This window comes from Tauraco erythrolophus, chromosome 20, assembly GCF_009769465.1.
Source record: "Tauraco erythrolophus isolate bTauEry1 chromosome 20, bTauEry1.pri, whole genome shotgun sequence".
Classification (NCBI taxonomy): Eukaryota; Metazoa; Chordata; class Aves; order Musophagiformes; family Musophagidae; genus Tauraco; species Tauraco erythrolophus.
The window spans coordinates 12,706,996-12,726,375 of record NC_141484.1 but is presented as its reverse complement, the minus strand read 5'-3'; the positions used below and the strand labels follow the sequence as shown (position 1 = coordinate 12,726,375).

The window sequence follows — 19,380 nt, the reverse complement described above, 5'->3', positions numbered from 1 at the left end:
GTTCAACTGCCTCTTCTGAAATGAGATGCAAGTGGTTTTGTTGCAGGCTGTAACAGTTTCTGAAACCCAGATCTTAGCTCATGGTGGAGATGGTGACACCTTATAGAGATGTCTGAGCTGGCAGCAGCTTGGCCCGTGGCACTTGCAAGGCTGTGCAGGTGCCAGCCAGGGCTCACAAGTGGGAGAGGGATGATGCATTGAGTGAAATGTGCTGTTGCCCAAACCAGTCCTTGCTCAGGTATTGCTACTTCATTGCATGGTGGCAACTTGACCGTGTCCTCCTTCGTGCCTGATGAGCAGGGCTTGTAAGTCCAGCCCCAGCAGACTTGCAGGAAAAGGGCTGTGATGAATGGTGGTGGCAGGTTTTGGTCCTTGAGTCTTATTTTACTGTTAAAGCTGGTGGTGGGGCAATGAAGAGGAAAGGTACTTGCCTTGTCCTGGCTTCACACCCTGGACCAGGAGTTTCCTTCTGGAAAAGGGAGAGCTTGTGCCTTCCTGAGAGGAGTTGAGCAGGCTGGTTGTTGGGGGAAGGAGGCTCCAGGTCTGCAGGGAAAGGCAGATGGAGTAGGAGAGGGTGCTGAAGGCTGGAGAAAGGAGAAATGGTGCAGGGCTGGGAGGATGCTGAGTGAGGAAGTAACAGTCCCTTGACCGAGCCCCAGAGTAATGCAAAGAGAGGTTTCCCAGAGACCCATGGACGCTGCATGATTTGCTGCAACTCAGAAACTTTTAGCAGCTCTTGGACTGAAAAAAAAAGCCTGAAAAGTGAAGGACATGCTGTGCAAAAACGCAGTGAGCAGGGAAAACGCGTTCACAAATGCTTTTATTGCCAACCTGCTCTGGTTTGAGATTTCTCTATTTTAAAAAATTCTCATTCTGATAAAAGCGGATTTTGAGTTCGAGCCACCTGAACACTTTTCAGTGCTGGCTTTTGGGGAAGCTATCCAGGCAGGCCTGTGGTCCTGCCAGGAGAATTTAGATCCATTCACTGTAATTCCTGGTTGTACCACTTGAATCTGGACGCCAGTTCCCTGGCAGGAGAAGCTCTGTGTCACTGCTAACGCAGGGAAGAGTGGTTAAACTAAACCCTGGCTGCCGCTGTGAAAGTGTGCCAGGCTTCTGCTTTCAACCATAGCAATGCTCCAACACCACTGCTTGGCTTTATTGTAGAGAAAAAATGTGTTTACTGCCAGATTCTACCTTTTCCGGGCCAGGCTTGTTGGTCTGAAGTGCAAGGGCTCAAGGACTGACGTTGCTGTACCCTTAGCTGGTGGCACAAGATCTTCCTTTGGAAGTGGCTGGAAGAGACTGGGCTGGGCTGTGTGGCTGGAGCCCACCACCTGCTCCCGGCCATGTCTTCTCACCTTCTCTTTCCTCGGGCTCCACAGGTCACGCTGTGTTTTTCACCCGTTGGTAGCAAGCTGCGCGTCCGCAGCAGGAGGTTCCCCGCCATCGTCAGCTGCACGGCCATAGACTGGTTCCAGGAGTGGCCACGGGAGGCCCTGGAGTCCGTCAGCCTTCGCTTTCTGCGAGAAACAGACGCCGTGGAGGTGAGCCCACTGGCATCTGGGGAATCCCAAGCCATGCTTGGGTTGGGGGTTCCTCTGCAGGGTGCTGGCCTTGGCCAACCCTGGCGACATGGTGCTGGTGGCAGCCAGGTGTGACCTCGTCGCTCCGTCCGGTGCCAGCAATGCCTCGCACATCGAGCACAGTCTTGGGGAGAGGGTTTGCTCACCGTTACTGCCCTCCAGCACTTATCCAGGACATCTGGGTGACCATTTGCGGAGGAATCACTGGTAGTGCTGTAGTGCATTAAACTGCATCAAGCCATGCTAGAAATACAGCCCAGGTTTTTCCGAGAGGGGCATGGACCTTAGCAGAAGGATGGCCACAGGCACCACGCTCGTGTGTGAGTGTGTGTGTGTCCACCAGTAGTATTGCCAGTGGAACGACTGCGTTGCTAACAAGAGAGGCAGCTTACAAATAGGTGTAGAAAATAACTTAATGCTTATGATTATTGCAGGGATTATATGCTTTTCTCTCCACACGCGTGTCTGAGCGTCTGAAATCTCAAGGGCAAAAATATGTCATGTTCTCATTGATGACAGCCTGCTCCTAGACTAGAAGAGATTCAGTTCTGTTTATTTATCTTTTCTGGGCAAGATTTTGGAAGAACAAAGTCTATGATGTTTCTTTTCATGAGTGTGCACTTTCCTCATTTGTACAAGAGAAAAGCCCAAATTTATACTTACAAGGCTGTTATTTTATAGAGCTGAATGCTAGAAAAATTGCTTGGAATAGATAAAGTACAAGATAAAAAGATATAAAAAGAGGTATAAAGTACACGAGCAGACAAAGTTATTTTAGAGATAACAAATGAAAAGGGATCAACTTAGATGTTACATTCCGGATTTTGCTGCAGCGAAATAAAAAGTTAATAAATTCCTTGATACACAGCACAGGTCTGCACTGTACATCGTTGTTCTGTTGAAATATTTTCTCCTTGTGCTCTCATCTTACCATCAGGATTCGGTGAAAGAGTCAATAAGCAAATTCATGGCCTATGTCCACACAAGTGTCAACGAGATATCCCGACTGTACCTGAGCAATGAGCGACGATACAACTACACCACTCCGAAGTCATTCCTGGAGCAAATCAAACTCTACCAGAATTTGCTGCTGAAGAAGGGCAAGGAGTTAAAAGCAAAAATGGAGCGGCTGGAGAATGGCCTGGAGAAGCTCAACAGCACGTCTGCACAGGTCAGCAAACTCTTTGGGGTTAAAAGCCGATGGTTTTCCTTGTTTCTCTTTTAGAGACATCTCTGCATCCTGGTTCGAAGGAGAACTTTACAGGCTGGTGCTGTACAGGGTGTAAAATTCGTGCTAGATCCTGGTGCTAGTCTGGCTTGAACTGGTTCCTGGAGGAGCAGGAGTTACGTTCTGTGCTGGAAAGGCGAAGGGAAGAGACGTGGGTGCAGTCTCCGCTGTTTGGGTGGTGCTAATCCCAGATGAAAGATCACAGGATATAAAAGGAGACAGGGATTCAGTCGGCTGTGTACATCTGTTAACGGCTATATCTCAGCTGTGGTGACAAAATGGCTTAGAAAATACTGGAAGGTCAGTGATTTTTGGAGTTGCGCCCAGGAAACCTACAATTACTTCAGCAAGAGTCCTCTCTTTCCGACTGAGCAGAGCATCCTTTCCGAGTACGGCTGATGTTTATTTTTCCTTGCATTACACTATCCGTCTTTAAGGAAAAGTAATGAACGTCTGAAACGTCGATTAACCATCTGTGCTGGGTTTCTGGGAAAGGGATCTGGTAGCGGGAGAGGGGATTCACCCCTGCCCCTTCCCGGGCTCCAAAACCGCTCGGACCGGGCTCTGGCCAGCCCGGACCCCCATCCCCTCAGCCCGGGCCCATCCGCGCCTCCGCCAGTGGCCCCTTTGAGCCGGGACAAAGGAGCCCGAAAGGCTGTTTCGGAGCTGCAGTGAGGCGGGGGGAGGCGGGGGCTGCCCCCTCCCCACCCCGGGGCTTCTCCTCTCACGGCGGAGCAGCCTGTGGGCTGTCCCGGGAGGGGGGGAGCCACTGGAGCAGGGACGGAGTGTGGGGAGCCCTCCTCCTTCGGGAAGGGAGCGGCACAAACGAGACGCACTGCCCCGCAGCCCCATTGCCCGTCCCTGCGCCGCGGGGAGGAGGGAGCGGCGGGAAGGGGGCAGCGGTGGGGGAGGTGTTGGTTTTAGATCTGACTTTGTTTCTCGTTATCCTCTCCAGTAACTGTCAGTCAATTGAACTGGTTTGTCCCCAGACCCAGTCCGTTCTGCCCAGGGCCGCGGTCGGTGGGTGCTCCCCCCGTTCCTGTCCCACCCTCGGGCCGTGGGTGACATTTCTCTCCTCTCCCCACACTGCGGGCAGTGGGGAGCGGCTGAGCCGCCGCCGGGCTGAACCCCGACACCATCCCAAAAATCACCGTTAAAGAGCAGCACTGGTGCTCCTCTGTGGCACAGGCTAGATGTCGTTCTGAGTGTTTCACCAGCCTCTCTGTAGTGACTCAAACTGCCTTTCAGAACTTTGCCATCTACATCTGTTGCTAAACTCCCAGTTTTCTCTCTATTTCATATTCTATTAACTCTCACAAATGTTCACTTACGAGCTTCTACTGGGGTAAATGGGCCTCTCCTGATACTGCTCCAAAGAAATGCAGGGGGTTGATTGAATGGAGGACTAACAGGTTCAACCCCTTCCATAGATATGCTCCGGATAATGCTGGTGGCATAAATCAGGTCTGTCACACTCAATAGGACACGTGTCCTTCTGGAGGGTGATGTATGGGCTTTATTAGTGCCTCTCAACTCTCATAGTCTACATCTCACTTCAAACAGTTGCTTTTGTCATGGTGCAGGATGGGTCTTTGAGGATTCAGGAGGGGAGCGGGCATGTTTCACCCCCCCCTTGGCAGGCTTTAGTATCTTCTTTGTAAGGATGCAGCTGAGGTTGAGCAGCCAGCAGTAGAGAGCACCCATTGCAACCAGTGACCCCAACCAGGGCAATAAGCACGTGCTGTCGCTGCAAAGCAGACCTGACATCTGCCTTACCTATGGAGGCAAAGAGTTTAGCTGACCTGTGGGGTGCTGCTGCTTTTCATGATACCTCAGTGGTGGACAAGATGGGTTAGGTCTATTTTTTATTGAGAGCAACTAATATGAAACTAACCTTCTGAGAGGAAACAAGTCCCTGTAGTGTCGGTCAAACACAGGGACCCTTCTATATTCTTCAGGTGTATCTTCATATGGGCGTTGTGTTGGCAAGGGTTCTCTGACAAGCCACAAAACAGGTGCTGAGCAGTGGTGGAGGACTGGGGAGGAGCTGGGAAGCCACTGCACCTGTGGGTCTTGTAGGCTTTGCTGTTGCAAGAAAAGTAAAAGAATGTGAAGTCCCTATCTGATTGGAGTAAAGCTGGGGCAAGAAGTGCCTGTTTGTGAAGTTGATTAAGATGCAGAGCAGTGAGGACAAATATGTCAAATTTGAATCTAAAATTAGCACTAGGGACCTAAAATTAAACACCTAAATTATCAGATGTGCGCAATAGTCAAAACTGCTGTTGATTTGAAACCGGAGTGTGGATGTTTAGCGATATTGGCAATCATATCAGGACTTTCAATCTTGAATATGGACTTAAAAGTCTGAACTTTACATTCATCCATGGAAATGGGTGGTCTTGGTGCTGAGGAAGTGACAAGTCTTCTGTCTCACTCAGATGTGTCATCTCCAGGTTGTGTTCATGGTGCTTGGAAGCGATATGCTGTTCTTTATTTTCAAAGTAAAGGAGGAGGATTTTGATCCCTGGGTATGAGCTGGTTGTGCCTTAGGTCTGAGGACTAGTGCTCCTATCATCAACATTCTCCAGTGCTTGGATGCCATGACAAGTTAATTATGAGTTTTATGTATTTCTGTAGACTGTTCAGTGTGGCCTCAGCATGAGGAGGCTGTTGTGCAAGCAGCTGCAGGGCACTTTTTGACTTAGCCACTGCAGTTTCAAATAACCTCTCCCCTCCCTTTGACTTTTCTCCCCTCACCTGCTCTTTTTTTTTTTTTTTTCCCCTTTGGAGATTTGGACATCTTGATACTATTGACCAACTTTTCTTCTGAAGAAATATTTTTCATTATTTTAACATGCCTAACCATCTTTTCTTGAAGACAGCAGCTGTCCTCAATACTCAGAAAAGCAGAAGCTGGCTTCCAGTGACTAGGACATAATAGATTTGGGAAGATGTGTGGGATGAGTCATTTGTTTTTCAGAGTGATGTTCACTAGGAAGAGGTCAGTGCTCTGTTCGGAGCCTGTTGCTGAGTAATTTTTAGGATGACTTTGGTTAATATTGCATCACTGGATTCCAGATTCAAGTCTTGCTTGCTCTATCAATTAATCGCTGACCTTTGTGATGTATTTTGTGCTCTTGAAACAAGACAGGGGCAATCAGATAAAACGAGTCTTCCGGGATCGTGCCTTCCAGGTTTTCTATTCTTTAATAATTCTTCTTATGCCGTCCTGGTGGTAGGTAGGCAAGCACTTCTTCCTTCCCCGTTGGAGTCACAGTACATTACCCTTGAATCTCTCATTTGCTTTGCTCTTTCCCTTTCCACCTCACATTACTAATTGCTTATCAGATTGTCCTGGACTTAGGAAGCTGCTCAGGTTTTTCACATTTCTTAGCACTGTTGGGGACCCTTTTGTGGCCAGTAATGACATTCCATGCTAAGGCACGTGCTGGATCTGTCTGCTCACGCCTTACTCTGGTTCTTATCCTGGTGTTGCCTATGGGAAGGAGGTTAATAGAGTTCTCTCTTCTGTTTGGGGTGACACTCTGCTGTGATTTGCCATGCCACCTTGGTCTCTCTTTGTACCGTTATTCTCTTGTAGTTCTTGCTTTCTTGTGATTACCAGTTACGTGTTACCCAGAAGGCGTCTTCTGCTTTCACCAGTGTTGGCAGCCACTGGAAAAGCCAGTGGTGTTTTCTCACCCCCTCTGGATGTGGTAATGACTCTTCTGTGGTGTGTCTGGATGGTAATTTATAAAGCACGTGTCTGTGGCTGCTCCACAGCACAGCAGGGTCCAATATGCTGGCAAGAACCAAACAGGAGAGGTCGCTGCAGCACCCTGACCCCCACTGTTAGCTGTGAGAGCTCATGTCTTCGAAGAGGTGTGAACCCCCAGTCCTGTGCTCTTGTTTTGAATATAACACGGTCTCTTCCTGCCCCTCCATATGGAGCTGCTCCTCTTTATCTTCTTTAGCAACTCCCTGTAGGCCGGTTGTCCATGCCTGTGTCCATGTGTCAGGTGTCCCTGCTACGCATGCCCCGTGCCTGTTAGTGCCTCCCTGAGCTCTGTCTTGTAGACGGATGGTCTGGTATTCAGCCTTCCCCTCACGCTGAGTGTTCCTGGTTTCCTTTTCGCTGAGGTGTAGTGGGTTGACCTTGGCTGGATGCCAGGTGCCCACCAAGCCATTCAATCGCTCCCCCTCCTCAGCAAGACAGGGTGCGGAGAAAATAAGATGGAAAAGAACTTGTGGGCTGAGATAAGGACAGGGCGAACACTCACCAGTGACCGTCATGGGCGAAACACAGGCAAAAACTTGGGAAAATGAATTTAATTTATTGCCAATCAGATCAGAGTAAGGTAATTGAGAAATAAGACCGAATCTTAAAAAAACCTACCCCTCACCCCTCCCTTCTTCCTGGGCTCAACTTCACTCCCGATTTCTCTACCTCCTCCCCTCCAGTGGCGCAGGGGGATGGGAAATGGAGGTTGCAGTCAGTTCATCACACGTTGTCTCTGCCACTCCTTCCTCCTTAGGAGGAGGACTCTTCACACTCTTTCCTTGCTCCAGCATGGAGTCCCTCCCACAGGGAACAGTCCTCCATGAACTTGTCCAATATGAGTCCTTCCCACAGGCTGAAGTTCATGAACTGCTCCAGTGTGGGTTCTTTCCAGGGATGCAGTCTTTCAGGAACAGACTGCAGGTTCCCCACAGCATCACAAGTCCTGCCAGCAAACCTACTCCAGTGTGAGCTCCTCTCTCCATGGGGCCACAGGTCCTGCCAGGAGCCTGCTCCAGTGTGGGGTCTCCATGAGGTCACAGTCTCCTTTGGGTGCATGCTCCAGCATGGGGTCCTTCATGGGCTGCAGGTGGATCTCTGCTCCACTGTGGACCTCCATGGGCTGCAGTGGGACAGCCTACCTCACCATGATCTTTACCAGGGGCTGCAGAGGAATCTCTGTTCTGGCACCTGGAGCACCTCCTCCCGCTCCTTCAGTGACCTCGGTGTCTGCAGAGTTCTACACTCAAAGGATGATGGATGGCCCTGCTCCTAATCTGGATGGTTTATAACACTGCTGGTTTTCATAAGGTGGACTAGGAGTACGGGGGGTGTCAGTGCAAGGAGGGACACTGCATGTGACTGTTGGAGAAGTTCTAAGCTGTGAGAAGAGAGAAGACAGAAGCTGTGCTGGGAAGGTTTTCTGCACACCCTGAGATAGTCTGTGTTAGTGGTGGTCGGACTTGGCCACTTCTGGGCTTTGGAAGTGTAGTTTAGTGGCTGGAAATATGACAAGCATCTGGGTTCTCCAAAGAAACAGAAAATAGCTCTGTGTACAAGCTGCCATCATTTTTGGATAGAAAGTCCTTTTTGGTGAGAGGGGAAATTTGAGTTCCTTCTGTTACTGTGCCGTTTGTAGAAAGAGGAGAACTTTTCATGCCTTTATTCCTGATGTTGCCCTACCAGGAACAGCTCCACAGGTCACTGATGGGAGCACATTTCAGCTTTCTGCTGCCCCTGTGCCCTCCCAAAGGTGCTGGCATGAGGCCTCCCTGCTCACTGGTGTCTCATCAGGCATTTTATGTCTGGGCATTAGGATGTGAGGGAAGGGAGGAGGAATGGATGTGACTGTTTTTGCTGTGGATGCGAGTACAGCATTCAGGGAAACGTGTTTGCTGTGCTGAGGGAGTGAAACTGGAGGAGTAAAGTTCATAAATGTACATTCCCTGTGCCACCCCCAGGACATCACTAAAACCAGTGAGTTTGGTTATTTAGGTGTAGCTCCTGTTTCTCTCTTTCCACAGCACAAACACCGCTAAATTGTCCCCTCTCAACTGGGGTTGAGCTTTAGCCTCACTGGGGAAACACAATTGTTTCCTTTCATGTTCCAAAATCCTGCTGCAGGTAAGGGAGGCTGGAGGTCACCATATGTCTCCTAGATGTGGTGTGGTCTATTGGCAGAGGGTCCAGCAGAACCTCAGGATACACAGCACAGCTCCAGTTTGCATCGTTTTCACTTGGAATTTAACCTGGAACCCAAGCTCAGCTGGACAGGGGCCTTCAGAGTAACACACACTTCTGGGCTTCCAGGTATTTCTTTCAGGCAGAGCCCTAACTGAATTCCATGCTTTTTTTTAAATCCTGACAGCGTTATAGCGAGTCATTTACCCTTTGTGATTGCACGTGCTTGGCTGGAAGCACGTTGTGTCCAGGCGTTTTCTGTTCTCACGGGCGGCGCTGGGTTCACATCCGCTCGTTTTACAGCGCTGTTGAGTGCGGTTGGGTTTTGATCCCTTGCTTATTTTGTCACGGTCATGGAAACCCCGAAAGCTCCCATTTGTGTATGCATCCAGCACATGATTGCTGATTTTTGAGCAGAAGGTCACAATCCATATCTGCCATCAGCGAAGTCCCCCACTTCAATTTCCTGCAATCCTCGAAGCTGCGGAGCCGAACAAGAAGCTGCCGCTGAGTTTGCCAACCGAAGGGATTGTGTGCTCCTGAGAGCCCAGGGTCGTTTGGATTTACAGTTGTGTTTTTGTCCTGGTGAAAATGGCATTGTAGCACCAGGCAGAAGGAGAGGACAATGGATAAAGTGCACAAAGAGGCTCCTAAGAAACCGCTCTCCGCTTGGAGCTGATGCCGAACATCAATAGCTTCAGTATATAAGGCTGCAAATTGTGCTCGTTATTCTGGTATAAAAATGGAATGATTACCAAAAGCGAGGGTCTGCTTCCCTGCTGGTAAGGTATTTTGTGTAGGTAAAGACGTACCGCAGGAGCTTTAAGCAACCTTTTGTGAGCCTGATGGCAGGACAGTGAGGGACTCCGGGGTCTGCGCAGAGCCGATGTAAATTCATTGAAATGTGTGCTTTTAGGAAGAGGTTTTCCATCTTCAAGGGAGAGCTGGTGTGAGCTCCCCCACCATGCAAACGCTTCAGCCTGTTGCTGAAGAAGGCTCCTACCTCGCTGGGTGTGAGCAGGTGCTCGGTGGAGCAGTGTGTGAGGAGCTGCCAACACTGCTGTGCTTCTTGGCTACCAACTGAACGGGACATCCCTTCTCAACCTCATTTGACATCACGTTTTCAGGCCCCATGAGCCATGGACCTCTGGCAAGGGCTGTACCCGTCAGCAGATCCCAACTGTAATCTTTCTGGTGTAAAAAATGCCCTTCCTGCCACAAGTCTGTAGGACCTGATGGTTGCGAGGGAGTGGATGGGGTGCTGTCTCTGCCTCGTGCGCGTGGGGCCCGGGATGGAGGGGTGGGTGAGTGGCAGGGTGCACCTGGGTAAGCCCACGGCTTGGGGAGCACTGGGTCCTGGTGCACAGGTCCTCCTCAACACATGGCGAAACTGGCGTGCTCTGTTCTGCTGGTGTCAAGGTTGAGAAGCAAAGAAAGTGCAGCTGAATTGTAGCACGTCATCTCTGCCGCAAAGCACGCGTGCACAGCACGTGCCCGCCTCCTTTTCCAGGGATGTGATGTAACGTCAGATCTCATGTTCAAAGCTGGGTGTATCTGGCTTCGTAATGAGAGACTTGTCCTGCAGACACCTGGTGCATGGTGAGGCTTCTGGGCTGTGCAAAAGTAATCCCAAGAATACCTGAAATGAAGGTTTCCACCTACTTCCCATTGGAACCTGCTCAAAGCAACATTCATATTGTCCCAGAACCTCTGTCCAGTTTCCAAGTGGAGACAGTAAGCAGGGGTGCGTGTATCAAGAACAGTGTGACCAGCAGGAGCAGGGAAGTGATCCTGCCCCTGTACTCGGCACTGGTGAGGCCGCGCCTGGAATATTGTGCCCAGTTTTGGGCCCCTCGCTTTAAGAGAGATATTGAGCTCCTGGAGCGAGTCCAGAGAAGGGCGACTAAACTGGTCAAGGGGCTGGAAAATAAAACTTATGAGGAGCGGCTAAGGGAGTTGGGGCTGTTTAGCCTGGAGAAGAGGAGGCTGAGGGGAGACCTGATTACAGCCTACAAATACTTGAGAAGGGATGGTGGGGAGGTGGGGGAAGGGCTCTTTACATTAGTGATGGGTGATAGAACGAGAGGAAATGGGTATAAACTTAGTCAGGGGAGATTCAGGTTGGATATTAGGAAGTATTTCTTCTCTGAAAGGGTTGTCAGCCACTGGAATAGGCTGCCCAGGGAGGTGGTTGAGTCCCCATCTCTGGATGTGTTTAAGAACAGGGTGGATGATCTACTTAGGGATATGGTTTAATGGGGATTAGGGACGGTTGGACTTGATGATCTCTAAGGTCTTTTCCAACCTAGAAATCTATGAAACCTATGAACCCTCTTAGCAGCTCATCCTGCTGGTGCTGGTTTCTCCCTTGCTGCTCCGGTGTGTGGACCGTGGGCTCTCCAACTGTGACCCGAGCAACCAAGAGTGAAGGAGAATAGCAGTACCCTGCCAACAGCTAGAAGCACCACCCTTCTGTGCTGCCAGGGCTTTGCTGGCTTTACACACAGACCCTCCATGCTTTGGGTGGCGCTCTGCCCCTCTCGAGTGCGAGCTGGTGCTGCTGGGCTGGGTGGGGAGCAGGTCGGTGAGTGTCCGTGCTCCTACATGTCTTTCTTCCCTCTAGGTGGATGAGCTGAAGGCCAAGCTGGCAGCCCAAGAAGTGGAGCTGAAGCAGAAGAATGACGATGCTGACAAGCTGATCCAGGTGGTGGGGGTGGAGACTGAGAAAGTGAGCAAGGAAAAGGCAGTCGCTGATGAGGAGGAGCAGAAAGTGGCACTTATCACCCAGGAGGTGGAGCAGAAACAGAAGGACTGTGAAGAGGACCTGGCCAAAGCTGAGCCTGCCCTGGCAGCTGCGCAAGCCGCCCTGAACACCCTCAACAAGGTAGGATGAAGATTCCCACAGAAATCCAGTATCTTCCTCCTGCATTGTGGAGGAGTAGTGTCATCTGATGGCCTGAGTATTAGGGCATTGTATTGACCCTCCTCCAGCTTCTTTCCAACTGGTGCATGCTTGGTCCTTTGTGTAACTCAGAGCAGCATGAGGCTGCACCAAATTGCTCTTTACTTATGGCCATGGAGAACAGGAGGAACTGGAGGTGGGTGCTTCGTTTGCACCTCTTCTGCACTGTTGGCTGGCTCCACTGCTTCTCGGCCTGCCCCACAGGGAAGGGGAGGTCACCTTACTGTCACCCTCCTTCAGGACCCAGGGAAGAGTGTCTCAGAGGGATCACCAGTTCTGTACCTCTGTCTTGCTGTCTGGGCACTGTCTCTGGCTCAGACCTGTCTGCTAACGTGGAGGAGGACACGCAGGATGGAGGGCTGGGCTCCAGGGCAGGGGCACAGGCCACATCTCGCTCCAGACTTTTCTGAGGTTGTTACCCTCGAGCTGCAGGGAATGGAGCTGTAGGAGAGGAGACAGGAGAGGCTGCCGGTGCTCTCAAGCTGACTGAGGGTCCTGTGGCAAGGAGCACTGTGCCCTTAGCTGGTCACAGCAGAGGTGCAGCAGGTGTTACAGGACAGGCGGGGTGAAGCCTGAGCACCCCGTCATTTCAGTGACAGCATCGGTGCTGCTATCTTGGGATGTTTCTGTGCAAGTGCACAAACAGCACGGAGGGAGCTGAGAACACACCGAAATACCGACAAGGCAGATTTTACACCCAGCTGCTCTGTGAGCCTTTCTCCCCAGTGGTGTAGGTGGTGCTGAGAAGGTTGCACAGATGGATCTCATGTGAGCCTCACACACCGGTGTTGGTGGGTGTGGAGGTGGAAGTTTGTGGCTGCAGCTGGCAGTGAGCATGGGTGTCCTCCAAGTTCCCACTTGACCCATCTCCTGCTTTGGAAAGGGATCTGTGATGGAAAGGCTCACGTCCTCCTCTGAGTCTGCAGCACCGTGGGACAAGTGTCCTCCTGCAGCCCATGGCAAATGCCTTGCTTGGCCAAGGGGGAGACAGGGTGGGGAAGAAGGATCAGAGATCCAGAGGTGCAATGGGGAGAGTTGGTGACTTCTTGGGCTCCTCTGGGCATCTTTCCTTCATGAGTTCCCTGCTGTTATAGGGACAAAACACGGTGGCCTGAGGGTTTAGTCTGATCCTCTCCAGCTGTATTGGGGTGGAATTTGCCTTGCCCTCCCTTTGTCCAAGACATTCCTCAGGCCTGTTGAGTGTGATGCTCATTCTCTGATACATACAGCTTGGCTCCACAGGTGCACTCATGGGGTGGCTTTTGGTTTGACACAATAAGTGCTGGTACAGAAGTCTCATTCCATGTTTGGATTTATCCAGTACCGGGGCTTCTCTGGAGGGGAGAGGACCTGTTTTTCAGGTGTCCCTGGGCTGGTCAGGACACTGTTGCAGGTGGTGGGTAGTTGGGTTCCGAGTGCAGGGTGACCTCTTAGTAGAGCTGCACATTGCTGCAGACGAGGTGACTCCAAAGGAAGACGCAACTGGGGAAATGTACATCCAGGAGATAAGGACTGCTCTGGCTGCAGGAGACTGATTGATTCGTTTAGGGAAGGCTTTTGGTACCTTGAAAAGTTTTTCCTCCAAGGGAAACTCCAGGAGTTCATGTTTGGAGCCTGGCACTTTGAGATGTGCCCCAGAGACACGTACCTACAATTTATCTTGGTCTTCAGTTCATGCAGCATCCTGGAGCAGCCAACTCCCCGTGCACCCGGGGCGGGTAGAAGATCAGAGTTAGTCCCAGGGTCGCAGCAAGGCATGGCTCGGTCCTGCCTCAAACCACCGCTCAACCATAGCCCTGGTGAGGGAGAGGAAAGCGTCTCCAAGTCACCAGGGATGGGTTTTCTGTTTGAGCTTTCAGGAAACACGTGGCTTCGCTGCAGACGTGTTGCTTTGTCTCTTGTTCCTGGAAAGGAAAGGACTGTACAAAGGGAAAATATTTGTCTCTTCATTTGTTTTGGTTTCATGCTGGAGCTGTAGAATATCTCATTAGGCAAAGATTAGGGAGATGCTGAGGTTTTCTCTAGGGACCTGCAAAGCAGAGCACAGGAAGGCCTGGTCTTCCTTACCTTCTGATCGGAGATGCGTCAGAGAGCTCGACTTGCTTTCTGACATGAATAATCAGCAATATTTATGTGTGTAGATACAGTTTCTCCCCAATTATCTAAGTTGTCTCATTTGGACAGCGCTGTTATATGCAACATTAATAGGGAAAACAGTGAGAAAAGCTGTTGAGTAGAATGCAGTAATAATAACAGTAATAGGTATGACAGTAACATGTACTCAGCTATCAAGGAGTTCAGTAAGTATGTAGATACATGGACATTTCTGTGCCAGTGTCACCTGCTAGTCTGAAAGAAGAGCAGCCACATCCCCACTTTTCTTTTTTTTTTTTATTATTTTCTCTTTTGGAGATAGGCTGTGTGGGGAGGGCAGCAATGGGGGTGCCTTTGCATTAATCCCAGGTGAAGGATGAGCAAGGCTGGTCAGCAGCCAGCTGGTTGCCCTTGGTGGCCAACCTTCATGAAAACCCTGGCTCGCCTGGACAGGACAGCTGCTCTAAAGCCATGTGCCCCTGCCAGTGCTGTATGCGACCTGGGCTGGCACCTGGGCTGTCCATGGCATCATAGAATCATAGAATGGTTTGGGTTGGAAGGGACCTTCAAGATCATCTAGTTCCAACCCCCCTGCCATGGGCAGGGACACCCTCCACTGCACCAGGTTGCCCAAAGCCCCATCCAACCTGGCCTTGAACACTTCCAGGGATGGGGCATCTACAACTTCTCTGGGCAACCTGTGCCAGTGCCTCAGCACCCTCAATGTAAAAAATTTCTTCCATAGATCTCATCGAAATCTCCCCTCTTTCAGTTTCAAGCCATTGACACCTTGTCCTGTCACTACCTGCCCTTGTCCAAAGCCCCTCTCCAGCTTCCCTGTAAGCCCCCTTTAGGTACTGTCAGGCTGCAATAAGATCACCCCGGAGCCTTCTCTTCTCCAGGCTGAACAGCCCCAACTCTCTCAGCCTGTCTTTATAGGAGAGGTCACACATCCTCATCATGTGGATGAGATCTGAGCTCCACACAAGAGAATGGGCCAGGATGGTTTTTTGCCATTTCCAGGATTACCAGGGCACAAATCCAAGGGATCAACCTTTCCTGGCAGGGCAGAGATCCCATGTGAGATTTGCAGCCAGAGAAGCAGAGGAGAGCGGCACGGAGGAGCGCAAGTGGAGTGGAGGAGCATTAGGCAGCCATGGATGGACCTGTTGCTCCCAGAGGGATGGAGGGAGGTGTTAACCTCTGGTGTGGGCATCTACAGCAGTGGCAGCCCGTTTGAATTCCCCAGGGCTGAGTGGCAGATGGCTTGTGCACTGGGGCACGCTGCTGCCAGAGGCACTGCCATGCTGCTGTGCCCTTGCACAGCCCCACAAGTTTCTAGCTGGATGGTTTTCCATCCCCTCCTGCCTTGCCTCTGGCTGCAAAGCAGCCTGGTGTTTGGTAAAAAACGCCTGAGCCCCATTAAAGTCGCTGTTCATCATTCATTACTGCAATCAGAGCAGCAGCTGTTCACGAGACACTTCCCAAGCGACGGTAGTTACGAGTAACAAATGCATGTTATTTTTTTTTTTTGGTGCGCAAATTATTCCAGCAAAACAGAAAATACTTCACCTGGGCAGCATGTGATCGGATGAAGGTGGCCATGCCGTGCGCGTTGCCGTCTCATTGGGCACAACTTCAACCCAATTTGATTTCTGCTCCTTATTTTTGTGGAGGGAGGATTATCTTCCTGGTGCTTTAAATAATCCCCTTTGGTGCCTTCAGAACCATCCATCACCGTGCTGCTCTCTGGAGGGGGTGGCCCAGCTCAGCCTTCAGCAGGATTTAGCTCTCTGGGTTTCCTTTTCCTTCTTTCTGGTCGAGCCAAGAGGCGATGGCCATGGCAGGCTCAGCCCCGCTTCGGCTGGGCACTGGTGGCACGGGGGGAAGCTGCTGCAGCCACCTCCGTCCCCTGCTTGAGTGTTAATGCCTTTCGCAGGGTTTGGTGGCAGGGTGAGTGCCCGTGGCAAATGGAGAGGCTGTTCATGGAGTTAAAAAGTGATAATTATATACGTATATGAGGTGTATATACACGCATATATAAAATAATGAAGAGAATTATTATATGGACCATGCTGAAAGACGTGGGTTATGATAGCACAGAATATCTGCAAAATCAAAAATGCAAACCCAGACCTGATAGTGAGTTTGAAAACTCGGGAAATCAGGTTTTAGAGGCAAAAATGCCATTTTAGCTCTTACAGTGCAGTCTGCCTTCTTGCCCTGTGAGTGTGCCTGGGCTCTGTCTCAGCATCCGCATCCCCTGGGCCCTAAGGACTGCAGGACATGGGGCGCAGCAGATCTGATGTTTCAGCATCTTCATCTCCTTTTTGGGGGGTGGGAATGGGGAGATCGTGGCACATGGCACTGCCTTTCCCTGCTCATGGGTCTCTGCTTGGCACAAAGCACTTCCCAAGAGGAGGCAGCAGCTGTCCTGCGGGGATGTCTGGGTGGTCTGTGAGCCCCTGGAAAGGAGGATGGTGCTTGGCCAGTGCTGCTCAGTCTCTGCACAGGTTACAGTGAGCAGAAAACAGTGACAATATGAAAAGCAACAAACTTCCCATGCAATTACCTACAGGGAATATTCCCTGGAGATGGTCCAGAGGCAAGCGAGGATGCCATAGCAGCTGGGATTCCTGAGGCAGGTGGCACTTGATGTCAATGTAGAAGAAGAATTCAGAGTGGTTTGTTAAAATGAAACCTGTTGATGTCATCAGGGAAAAGGGCAGAGCTCCCTTTACCTGGTACCCAAGTTCGACAGTGTGGCACTGCCAATGGACCTGACTTGTCCTCTTCCCATGGTGCCAGAGACTCTTGCGGTAAGGAAGGAAACTGGCCACTCCACACTGCCCAGGTCTTACTCGATCTCCTGGCCAGAACGGGACTGTACCCTGGGCTACATCCAAAGCAGCGTGGGCAGCAGGTCAAGGGAGGGGATTCTGCCCCTCTGCTCTGCTCTCGTGAGACCCCACCTGGAATACTGCCTTCAGCTCTGGAGAGCCCAACACAAGAAGGACATGGAGCTGCTGGAGCAGGTCCAGAGGAGGCCATGAAGATGATTGAGGGCTGGAGCACCTCTGCTGTGGAGACAGGCTGAGAGAGTTGGGGCTGTTCAGCCTGGAGAAGAGAAGGCTCCAGAGAGACCTTCCAGCACCTTCCAGTGCCTAAAGGGGCTACAAGAAAGCTGGAGAGGGGCTTTGGACAAGGGCGTGTAGTGACAGGAGAAGGGGCAATGGCTTTAAACTGGAAGAGGGGAGATTTCAATTACATATAAAGAAGAAATTTTTTACAATGAGGGTGGTGAGGCACTGGCACAGGTTGCCCAGAGAAGTTGTGGCTGCCCCATCCCTGGAAGTGTTCAAGGCCAGGTTGGATGAGTCATTGAGCAACCTGGTGTAGTGGAGGGTGTCCCTGGGGGGACATGGCAGGGGGGTTGGAACTAGGTGATCTTTGAGGTCCCTTCCAAACCCAAACCATTCTATGATTCTATGACAGTGTCATCCTCCCTTCCATTCAGGGTTGTAGTGTCACTGTTCCTGTCATCTCATGGAAGTGCTCACCTCCTAGGGAAAAACCAATGGCACCAGCTCAGTGTTCCATTTCCAGTGAGATGCAGGCTGTTAAACACAGGCTGCTCTGCCAGAGCCCTCCCAGCCCTGCCGAGCACCAGTCTCCCTTGAGCACCAGCCCCCAGCCCACGCTGCTCCCAGCTAAGCTGAGCACAGTGCTCGGGATGGAGCAGAGCATGTTGGGGCACTCGTCTGTGCTCACGGTTGGCTCCATGTCATTGAGCATGTTAATTAGAGACATTTTACACTGGAAATGCACACAGCTCCCAAGGGCCTGTCTCTCTTAGCTTGGTTATTAACAAACGCTAGAAGCAACCACAGACACATCTAGGAAGAGATTCATAGCAGATACCTTTATCCAAAAAATGGATACTCAGAAGTACCAGACTATCTCACCTTGCTTCCATAGGCAGAAACTGATCGAAGCAGAATTTCAGAGAATATAGATTAAAAGCTCTCCAAACCTGATAGAAACAGGAACCGACGGAAGTTCATAGATTTTTCTCAAACTGGTGTTGAGAGTTGAGACAGCCCTTATCCGTGTTTTGACGGCAGCGTGTCATCTGGGAACAGCTGATTGGCCTGTGCTGGTTTTTGCTATGCAAAAGCTGTCTCGCATGTGCATGGAGAGAGGATTTCAGGTGTTAGCAGAGAAAACTCTCAGCATTGCCTTGTTGTCGCAGGTGCAAGTGTGTTAGGAAGTGGGTGCTTTCTCCGTGATTCAGCTTTTCTTGCTTAGGTTAAGATTCATCCTGCTTAATATTAAGGACTTGCTAAAACTGCCAGTGTTGGAGTTGGGAAGACCCCCTTGGACCTTCTCTTGGACCTTCCCCCTTGGGAAGGTCCCCAGAGATTTGCTGATTCTCGTGCAGGGACTGCCTGTTCACCCCAATGACCTCTCTCCTGCTGAGCTGCTTGGTTAAATTGCCTAAATTTGGGCTGCATGACAGCCCCGTGGAAACATGGGTGCACACAAATAATTCAACGAGACCTTAATGCGTGGGTGTCTGGCACAGGGGGTAGTTGAGCATGAAGGGGAGCTCTGCAAGGCAGTTTTAGAGGGGCTGGGGGCTGTTCTCTGCCCACAGCAGGGGGGTTGGAACTAGATGATCTTGAAGGTCCCTTCCAACCCAAACCATTCTGTGATTCTATTTATAGAGGTTATTATCTGGAAAGGTTTCCTTTTTCCTTATCCTGATTTTCTGAGAAGGCAGAAAACATCCTGCTCCCCCAGGCAGCATTGCAAGGGTGGGAGTCCAAGGAGGAACACCATGCCATGCTGGTCCTGGGTGGGATATAAGGAGCTGGATGCAGGGAATGGAGCACATGTGCTGCAAACATGCATAGTGGTGATTTAAAGGCAGCAATGTTCACGCCGAGAGAAACTCAATTTATCGGATTGATAGCTTGGGAGCCTGACTCTATTAGTGGCAAAGTAAAAAGAAAGCCCATTCATTTTTGTCTAACAACCTTGTTTTCCCCTTTTCAGAAGAATCTGACAGAGCTGAGGTCCTTCGGGTCGCCGCCTTCAGCCGTCAGTAACGTCACCGCGGCCGTGATGGTGCTGACGGCTCCGGGAGGAAAGATTCCCAAGGACAGGAGCTGGAAAGCCGCGAAAGTCGCCATGGCCAGGGTGGATGGCTTCCTGGACTCCTTGATCAAGTTTGACAAGGAGAACATCCACGAGAACTGCCTCAGAGCCCTTCAGCCTTATTTACAAGATCCCAAGTTTAAACCCGAATTCGTGACCACCAAGTCCTCCGCCGCGGCCGGGCTCTGCTCCTGGGTGGTGAACATCGTGCGTTTCCACGAGGTGTACTGCGACGTGGAGCCGAAGCGGCAGGCTCTGAGCAGAGCCAACGCCGAGCTGGCAGCTGCCCAGGACAAGCTGGCCACCATCAAGGCCAAAATCGCCGTAAGTGCTTTGCCCTTCGCTGGGACTCGTCGTGCCAGTCGCTGCACGCGGAGAAATCCTCCGCTTT

The 19,380-nt window shown here is 51.0% G+C and overlaps 1 protein-coding gene across 2 annotated transcripts in view; it reads left to right on the top strand.

The window, feature by feature from the left end:
* Positions 1-19,380, top strand: part of DNAH9 (dynein axonemal heavy chain 9) — a 204,986-nt gene that overhangs the window by 90,204 nt on the left and 95,402 nt on the right. For both annotated transcript variants that reach the window (XM_086624181.1, XM_086624182.1), the window contains exons 44-47: positions 1,386-1,547; positions 2,524-2,757; positions 11,397-11,657; positions 18,888-19,313. In XM_086624181.1, the coding sequence (XP_086480307.1) occupies positions 1,386-1,547; positions 2,524-2,757; positions 11,397-11,657; positions 18,888-19,313 (1,083 nt within the window). The remainder of the gene's footprint in view (positions 1-1,385; positions 1,548-2,523; positions 2,758-11,396; positions 11,658-18,887; positions 19,314-19,380) is intronic.